General features: G+C 38.4%; 1 protein-coding gene across 1 annotated transcript in view; it reads left to right on the top strand.

The window, feature by feature from the left end:
* Positions 1–359: 359 nt before the first annotated feature.
* The window catches only part of PEAK1 (pseudopodium enriched atypical kinase 1), a 51,555-nt gene continuing 41,773 nt past the window's right edge, over positions 360–10,141 (top strand). Inside the window, 2 exon segments of the mRNA XM_032990259.2 lie at positions 360–472; positions 9,927–10,140. Of these exon segments, the coding sequence (XP_032846150.1) occupies positions 10,039–10,140 (102 nt within the window). The 5' untranslated portion in view covers positions 360–472; positions 9,927–10,038.

The raw sequence follows: 10,141 nt of genomic DNA, 5'->3' as shown, positions 1-10,141 counted from the left end.
AAAGGAGTACCTAAAGAATATCTGTTGTAAAATGCCGTTGTTATTTTCCTTTTAACTTCAACACTAGTAGACAATAATATCTTTAACCTTCTGACTTACAGCTCATCACTCATTTCATTGCTGTGGCTTATGGCTGTAGATTAAAATTTCTTGCATTCATCACGCCTGGTAAAGTAGCTTATTGGGATGAATAAATGACATACTAATTAGAAGAGTAGCCCGAGTAAGAATAAGCTGCTTGAACTAGCTTTGATGGCCAAGAAATTACCTGTAGCTAGTTTCTCAAGATTATCAAAGGGATCCTCAAATTAGAATGTCTGTCTTTGATCATAGATGCAAGGAACAAGGCAAAGTGACTGCACCAAGTGGAAGGCAGTGGGAGGAGATGGTTGCTGTGGAATGGGAAACTAAAGGATTTTTTACAAAGATGCAAGCCCTCACCAGGCACTTGCTCCACCAAGTAGTGAATGAGGTATCAGTATCTGGCTTTTATTTTCCACCATAAACTAGTAATGTATGTGTCTTCAAAAGTTGTTTACCTTAGGTGTAGAGAAAAGTCCCTTTTCTGTCATTCGTTTGTTGTCTTATCCTGATTTTTCTATCTTGTAGTAAGACAACATTCAAGCAGTACTAATCTTCTGTAAGACTCCTACCTGGCTTCCTTACCTTTGTAATTCCCACTATCTTACAAATCTGCAGCAATGCATAAGTATGGATCATTGCAAGATGTCTCGTGTGACATACAGTCACCTGGCCCAAGTAGTTTATAGCCTGAGGTCCCAGTAGCCCAGTATCAAACACAACTGTGCAGTCATAAAAAGTAGAAATGAGCACAAAGAATGTTTCCAGGGCTGAAGTATAAGCCTGGCACAAGAGTGAGAAAACAAAGCATAAGAGGAGAAGAGAAAGGCCTTACCACTGGGAGATAATGGGATACTAGTATTATTTCACCATTTAGTAATTTTGCTATATTAAACTATAAAAACACTGAAAGTAAAAAGTAGGATCTGATAAAAAGGAAAACAGAGAACCATGTTGTTATCAAAGAGATTAATTTTGAGAAGGGCCTTGCCAAAGGAAGGCTTATATAGGAGAAATCCTAAACAAAAGGGACGTGGCATACAGAGGTGGAAGGGATATGTAGTGTGGGTCAGACGGAAGAGTATAGACCAGGAATCTTTAAGACAATATCTTGTATTCTGTGGTTCTTTGGTGCATCAGATCTGGTGAAGTGGGAGAACAGGATCTGCGAGCATGAAGAGACTTTGGCAGCTGGTGCATGTTCCACGAGACGGGCACCTTGCGCGCAGTGTAGCGCCAGGACCTGAACGGCAGGGAAGCAGTGCTGGCGGTGCTCTGGCACCCAGACCCCCGCAGTGGCCCTGTCCTTCGGGCTGCCCAAACTTCCTAAGTGGGCAACACAGGAATAATCTGCTGATGAGCGAATTTTCTTCTCAACTCAAATAATTGATGCTTTGTTTAAGCACTGAAGTTGGAAGCTTTGGGTTCACCCCACCTAACACAACTGTCAGTGTCTCATCCTAGGTACAAATGTCTAGTCGTTTTTTTCTGAATCCAGCTGACCTCTTGAATTCAGTGCCAGCTCGTTTCAGGAAGCATTTTATTTGGAATAATTTTCTTTTTACTTCTTATAACATGCTGTGTTGCATTTGTTGCTCTTTTTTTGAGATAGACACTAAATGGGAACACCCAGTTGTCTTTATGTGATGGATCATTTAATATAATAATATTTTGTCTCAATTCTGAACTAAACTATCCTAATCTTTTTGTTTCACTTAATATGGAAAGCTTTTCATCCCTTAAGATATTTTTGAGGTTCTTTTATGCTGCGTTTCTTCCTGAGATGTCATAAATAGAACTGAACACAATACTCAGTAAATCATGTCATTGATTTTTCTTACACTGAAAGCGTGGAATCTGCTGGTTGCCTTGCATTTTCTCTTGCACAATTTGCATCTCCTGCAGGTAGTAATTTGTGAGAACTTCTTAAAAACTTCAAATTGTGCCATTTCTCTTTAGCCCGTTATTTCATTGTTTGGTGGGAAGAAGAGCAAGTTTCTTTCGCAGAAGTCATGCCAAAAGGCATGTCCCGTTCACACTGTGCTTCGCTCCTTGCTGTACTGATGCCTGGTTCTGATAAGGGACCACATAATTGTGTGTGTAGCTCAGCCACCTGGTTCTCAAGTTCCCCCACAGTTCCTGGCTTTACACAGTCCAGCCCTACTGTGCTGTTGCTCTTCATTTATTGGTTATTTTTAATATCTCATTTTTTATAATGGCTGATAGTGTTTTATTTTTAAACTTAATTCTCTCAAGTTTTTATTCAATAACTCATGAGGATCTTGCAGAGGGGGTTGAGACTGATGGAGTGTACTCATCTGGCTTCTCAGCAGTGTGTTTTATCTTCTCTATTGTAGGTGGCCTCTTATACTTGGCTGCAAACCACTAATTCTCTCATAAGTTACCTGCTCCTGATACTACAGTGTTTTCTTTGTCTTCGGCTACTTTTTAGTAAGATCCTTCATATCCTTTCTAATACTATTTTGTATTTTGCCATACACAAGTTACTTTGCTAAACTGAAATTTATATATTTCTAGCAATTGTGGATTTTGCTGCATCAGAGCTTCAGCATAAAGATCTTTGGAGCAGAGGCTGCAGTAGTCCAAGGGGGAGAGTTTTAAGTAAATTGAAGTTGCAGAATTGGTGGATTCAATAATACAGTGATGATATACACTGTTTTCATTCTCCAAGTGTTACCGGGGTTTGCAACTATAGAAGCAGTATAATGTTTTTCAGGTATTTCATTTTTGTTGTGAATATGTTCTGGAGAGGTTTAGTAAAGGTTTGGTAAAATTTATTCTTCTAGATGTTTTCATGTGCTTAAACAACAGGCAAAGAAGATCAAAGGGCAGGATTTCAAGAGAGCCTGGGAAAAGTAAATCAAAGATAATTAGATTGGTCAAGGTATAGTCATACTGGTGCATTTTTAATATGCTGTGAAGGGTTTAATTCTCATCATTTTGCTTAAATAGAGTTGGGACAAACTTAAATGCACTGAAATTGAGCATTTTTTTTTTTAATTATCATTATCATGCTTGTTCCTGTTAGCTGATGTGCTTACCCTTAATTTGCTGCTAGCTCTTCAAATGTTGTAAACAGCCCTTTTTAAGAAGCAAGGTAAACAAACTATTTATAAGTCTGGCTTATCTTACTGGGTTTTCCTTTTAAGAAAGTAAAAAAATCAAAACTAATTTTCTGTGCAAGTAGAAAGTATCCCCAAACAATATACTGTGCTGCATTGTCTGAATGATCGTTATTATATGATCACGTTGGTCTGAAAGGTCATTATAAATTTAAGTTTTGTTAATGCTAAATGATTATTTTTTCCAAAAGGAAAAAAATATATATTTTTAATAGCCTTCTGCAGTTAAGAATATCTTATTATTCAAACTCAGAAGAGTTCATATTCATATACATGCCTTGGCTGGTCTATTGGGCCTCAACACCAAATGTGAGAGCTTGGCCTTATTATTGTTTTTTGTGTCCTTGATGTGATGATGCCGAATCTAACCAGATTACCTGGGCAGATCCTGAGGATATTTCTTGCCTTTTACCTGCTCTGTGGCATTATCTGTTTGAGTTAGGTAAACTGTAAAGAAATGCCTGTTTTCTTCTGAAGCATTACAGATTGTCTAGCCCTAGGCAAGTTTTCGCTCCAGTTCATTGGTTATTTCTATCATGTTTTAGTCTTACAAGTCTGAGGTAGAAAAAACGTATTCAAGGGTTTCCTTCACTTAGTTTTACAAAATATTTATGTAATTTAAACTCTTTAAAGAAGAGAAAATAACAGTGTGAGAGGTTAAAAGGAGAGTTTCAAGAAGTTTTCCTGATTGTTTCGTACTGTTTTGCAGCAGGTTTGCAACTAGGGGATTTTTTCAGTGCTTGTGGTAGAAGTGCTTCTGTTGTCCTTTCCATCCATCATACCCCTTGTATCTCAGCAGCACAGTACCATCGTGCTGAAGAGTGATTTTAAAGTATACTGGCAACTTTTTAGTTTAAGTCATTGCCTCCTCAATATCCACTGCAGACGCATTGTATTTTCTGTATTTAATGGTCATGGACAATTATCAGTTCTGCAACAAACCAACAAAAAACAAACAAGCAAAAAAAAAAAAAAACACCATACCACCACAAACAACTATCTGCAACAAGATGGAACTTTTCTTTTTTAACAGAAATTATAATGCCTGGGATTTATGGAAATTTCCATCTGTTCTATCTGCCATAGTCACAGTTCTGGCTTGTCACAACAATGATCTAATATTTAGTGCATATTAGTCCACTTCGAGAATAAAATTGTGGCAGTCCATAATGCCACTTGCCATTATTTAGTTTCACATTTTTTCCTGGCACACCTCAGGTGAAGTAAGTGCTGTGACTGAACTGGGCATCACACATAAGAGTCAGGGTCTATTTCTTGATCTTTCACCAAATTGTACGTCACTGTTCCTCTCTACAAAAATCTGTATTATGAAACAGTTATTCACCTTTGTGAAGTGCTGCGAGATCTGTGAGTGCACTACTCGCATTTTTTAACGTTGATACTTTAGCTTTTATTTCCAAGCCCTGCTGTGGTACTATAGAGCGTCTTTTTTAATTTTTTTTTCTTGATTTATATTTCATTAATAAGTGCTGCAAGATTATTCAAAGCACAGTGCTTCTGTGTACTGAATGTAAACAAGTGTGTTTCTCAACATGCCTTCAAATTGGAACCATAACTTCTCTGGCTGTGTAGCTCTTCTCTCTGTGTTGTATTTCATGTATGTAACAGATGTTGCAGTTAGCTTCACTTGGGGTTTTGCTTTCTTTTGAAGTTGGACAAATGATGTAAAACGGAAGCAGCCTTTTTTTTTTTTTTTTATGACATGCAGGACAAACAAACCCTCATTAGCACATGTCCCGTTTGTGATCCCAGTTATCTGTGCTAGATGGTTCAGTGGCCCTGAGTCAGTAAGTCTCAGCACTCTGGGGGAGATGGAGCGTTTCTACAGCCCATCAACATCCAAGCAGGACTGTATGTGTGAAGTTGGAGCATTTCAATTTTTCCAAAAAGTCTCTTAAAATATTTACAATTGTAATAAAGTTTAAAAGAAAGAGAAATCAGATACTGGTGAAGAATAACCATCACTTTATTCTTGTTATGCTAGACTTAGAGTACTGTTTATGATGATCAGCGACAGTCCAGATCCCTGTAAGTGGTTCAGACAAAACCACAAAGCCGTAGTGGTTTTGTGGTGTTGGGGCACTCCAATGTAGGAAACCTAGGTTGGATTCCCATTGCGGATTTTTTCAGTCTGAGGACACGCCTGTCGATGGTGAGAGGTTCGTGGGTTGTTCAGCAGCAATTTATTGGACTGCTGTCTGATAAGAAGGCTGATCAATGCAATTTATTCTGCAGCATAAAAATTGCAGGCCCATTTGCAAGGATAGCAATGCTAGAGCTAAATGCCTTTTCCCTGGAGGAGGACAAACAAAAGGAAATCTGTACCAAGTATCTAGTGATCTAAGAAGAGATCAAAGAGTGATAGTGTTACAATTACAAATGATGAAATACACACTTGTGCATATTGCTCAGTAATATAGCAGGCATTCATTTAAGGGGAGTTTTTTTGCAGCGTACAGCATTGAAAACACATGTCTAATAGGTGCATTCATTTTAATATGCTCATTCATTGAGCAGGCCTGATTAATTAGTGCGTGTCACCATCTGGTACTTACTGAGACTATTCATTTTTAAAATGTTGAAATTGTAGGGAATGTTGCACACCAATTAAGTTCCTTTTAATTGGATTATGTTAGTATAAAGTATTACTGGAGAAGGCCTTCATTGTGATTCAGCCAGCTTGCATCTAAAGGAGACCCGCCAGCCTGAAATCACTTAGAACAAAGGGAAAATGCCTGAAATGCATGTTTATTATCTTTGTGCACTCAACAAAGATGATGTCAACAAATAAGAGCCACAGCAATACTTATGCATTTCTATGCAAAGTTCAGTTCCCTAACATGAGGATATCTCAGCTGACTATTTCATCTTTGCACTGCAACTCTGAATGTGTCAGCTTATCCCTCTGACCTGGAAAGTGAAATATGCTTTTGCATCTGATTGATGTCAACTTAACAGGGCCAGACTGAGCGCTCCTGCGTGCAGTTGTGTATCTGCTGAAATGAGAAGCGTTCTTGTCATTTGCACAGAGTGATTTGGCCTTTGGAGCTGATAAACTATCTGTGCTGACTCAACCATTTAGTGAACGAAGTATCGCGATCTGCTGGCTGCAGCACCACATTAGGAGCAGAACTTCTCTGTCTGTACTTGTTCCTGTCACTGACTCACTTGGTGAATTTTAGTTACTTAACGTCACTGCACTGCAGTGTTTCCATGTATATGTTGTGAATAGTTAAGTTTATCAACTTACGTAAAAGGCTTTGAGATACAAGGATGAAATGCACAATGGTGATATCACATATTTACTGTTAATGCTTTCTTTAGAAGCCTGATGCTGGTTTGTATTTAACATCTGAAGTTGATATTGCCTTGATTTTGTGGAGATTGAGTATCTTCAAGTAATGCTGTCATCCAAACTACTCATTTCAGAAGAGCCAGGAGCTCTGCAGAGTACACGTTCCCTCCCATTCCTTAGCAGTTACATGGGCTGTCATGGAAGCAGGGAAGTTATGGAAAAAAAGATACCTAGTCACTAGCAGCTTAAGAGATCTGATGTGTGACTGCCAGGATCTCTTGTTGACCTTTTTTGTTTCGGAGAGTAGGGTAAGAATCTAGGAATTAACGACGTCAGGATATTTTTTTCTTGCTGTATTTCTGTGCATTTTCATTACCTTCAGTGGACTCTGCTGCCCTCTACCAAGTTGCAGCTGCTGTTAACAGCAGCGGAAGCAATAGCCTGAACATGTGAAGAATGTTTTACATTTTTCAATGCTGGGAGAAAATTTCATTCCTGTTATCACTCATAATAGGGAATCTGTAGTTGAAACAGTCAATGTATTTTCTTTAAAAGGAGAGGAAAACATCAGAAAATTTGCTTTTTGTTGTACACCAATGAAGAAACTGCCTGAATTTTTTTTTTATCTTTTTTTTTTACTTCTTTAGATGTATAAAGGTCGCTCTGAATTTAATTTAATAGGAGTGCTTCTGATTTCAAAGTATGAAAGTAGCACAATGTTGGAATTGTTTTGGTTGTTTTCTTAAGATACATTTCCTCTGGTTTGAAGGTGCGTATTTCCTCTCTGTTGCAGCTGCAGGCAGTGTCAAAGCGTGCTTCAGGAACTGCTCATCCTGCACGTGCTGAAGCCCACTGGAAAGCCAGCTGTAGCTTATAAACTGGAGAAGTCAGTGGCTCTTTTCTGTGTCAAAAATCATGTTAAAGCATGGTTGTGTTTAAACCACTTCCGTTAGCTGTTGAAGAGCAAAAGATCTAAAATATCTATCCACGTCTTGGGTATTTTCTGTGTACAAGTTGCGCGCCTGCATTTACACAGACACATCAACATGTGTTTTATTTTCAAGCTGAACTGCTGGTGGTGGTACTCCGGGGACATGAGATGTATGTTTGCACAGAGCTATGACCATGCTGTAGTCTTCACTCCAACTGGACCATTGTGCTGTGGTTCTGCTAAGTTCCTGCAGTTTGCATTCATATGTTGAGTGTAGCCCTCGTTTGGGTGAGAGAGGAACTGATCAGTATTGGTGTACGTGAGCAAATGAGAGTGAGTACAGCCAGCGGTAACACATAGAACTGTAGTCATATGAAGGTGTGCAATGGAGTGTTTTCCCATTTGTATCCCAATGTTATTAGCAGAAGAGGCTTAGCCTGGAAGGCCATAAAGCTGTCTGGTTTGTGATAGGATTCTAGAGCAAGTGCAGTTTACGCAATTTTGGAGAAATAATGTCACCCAGTTAAATCTTAAAAACCACACACATATGCACTAACCCTTTTGTTTAAACTGTTTGTTCAGAGGTTTTATGTAATGCAGAAATATATTCTCCATGAAAAGATTTAGTTTAGATTCCCACTATTGTAACTTTACTCCTTTTATTTGTTAAATACATGAAAAGAAGGAGCTAACCAGAGTATAAAACTCTAGTGTGCGCTCTCTCACTCTCTCGTGTTCTCTCTCTCCCTCCAATTTTAGGAGAGTTATTTCTTAGTGTAATTTTTCTGCTTACAATATATGGGCTTGCGAAGTGTTGAAGCAACAAATCTTGGCAGAGATCAAAAAAATACAAAGACATTTAACTCTGTATATAGAAAACAAAGGCTGAAAGTTTGTGCAGATCTCTGTCTGGCAGACTTTGTATCTCTTAGGTCATACAGAGAAAGCTTTTGGCACCGACTTTTTGGCAAAAAGCTTTGTCTGGAAACATATTTAGTCAGTGTATGAAATATGATAGCCCTGGTACCATGGATGTGTCTGAAGATACTCTATTAGAGTTAGACTTCAGCCCCATCTGGTGTTGGAACAGGATTGCTATATTAGAGTTTTCCAGCATAGTTACAGCCCTTTGCCAAAACACAGAGCAGTACGTGAGGAGACTGACAAATTCATGCAAGTGTCAGTTTTACTAATGGTTTCTATTGTTTGCTACGCAGATGAAAACCAGTTGTGCCCTTGGTGAATTCCAGCATAGCAGTCCTGCTGCTGAGTTAGTAACCACTGGCTCTATAGAGAGCTGCATCTTTAACTGAATGGGTTTATTAATACCCTTTCAGTATACCTGTGTGATTAGCAAGTATATATTCACCCAGAGCCTGTAAGGATATAAAATTATTGATTGTCAGTGCCTGTGTTTACAGGAGTAGTGGTGGACATACAGACTCTTTCACCTCAGTAAAATGTCTCCAATAATTTGAGTTCTGCAACAGTGATGAAGAGACCAGACTCGTGGATTTGGCTTAGAAGGCTTAAAATCTAAAGGCATTAATTCATGAAACTCTCAAATCCTGGATACTCCAATGACTATAAAGCCCAGCAGACTCATGTTTGGTTTTTACTTAAGGCTGATAGTTTCAGGAAATAAAAAAGTTGACTATGAAAGATATTTTCAATTCTTTTTCAATTGTTATTTCTGGAGGGGTTACGTAGAAGAGCTACATGTGAAACAAATCAGGGACAAAAATTCCATAGTTCTGTTTTGAGGCTATAAGAATGGTTTATTGTTACTATTGTAAGCTAAAGGAGAAGAAACAGTGACTTTCTAGAAAGGCTTCCCCACCATTTTTATCTGACTTTTCCAGGACAGCAGTCCAGCCTGTCCCTTCAACCAAAACATCTGTGCAGTTATACTTTAACTTGGATGAAAAAAGTGCTAAAATGGCAGAGTTTGGAATCACTTGAGCATATTTTGTCATTTAGGCTGAGCTCATTCCCATTCAAAGCTAAAACAAATTATCTCAATTGCATTTAGGAGAGTAAACATACTCTTACTTTCCTGTCTCATGTTTAAGTAGTTCTGTAGAAAGCAGTGTGTGCTAATCTTCGGTTTTATATCCTCTTCCTAGCATTTGTTTTATTGGGCAAAATTAAAGGTCAATGGTCCTGAACTAGTCAAGAGAATTATTGTAAATTCTCAGTCATTGCCATTTCTCTCTCTCTTTCTCCGCTTTCAGTAATACAGGGCTTAGCTGCCAAAGTTCTAATTCTTTATGTATGAGAAGAATATTTGCAACTTTTTTTGCATTTCAGTTACATAGTTTTGTAAATTTAGGTGAAACGAGCTAAGACATCCGCAAAAGACTACTTGCTTATTCCAAGTTGTTCACAGTATGCAAAACGTAATGATCTTCCTCGTTTTCCCCTCTTCTCATGCTCATTCTCTTTTGTATTTCAGAATGATCACTGCTCAAACCAGTAGCCATACTAAGTGAACAGAGTGGAAACATATGGATGAAATTCTTACCATGCACTGAACAGCACAGCATCAAGCGCAAAGCTCTGGGAAAATGTCTGCTTGCAACACTTTCACTGAACACGTCTGGAAACCTGGTGAATGTAAGAACTGCTTCAAGCCCAAAAGCTTGCATCAGTTACCCCCGGTATCGGAAA

The sequence above is a fragment of the Tyto alba genome, unplaced genomic scaffold, assembly GCF_018691265.1.
Source record: "Tyto alba isolate M040663 unplaced genomic scaffold, T.alba_DEE_v4.0 Super-Scaffold_41, whole genome shotgun sequence".
Taxonomy (NCBI): Eukaryota; Metazoa; Chordata; class Aves; order Strigiformes; family Tytonidae; genus Tyto; species Tyto alba.
This window is presented reverse-complemented; position numbering and strand designations above follow the sequence as displayed.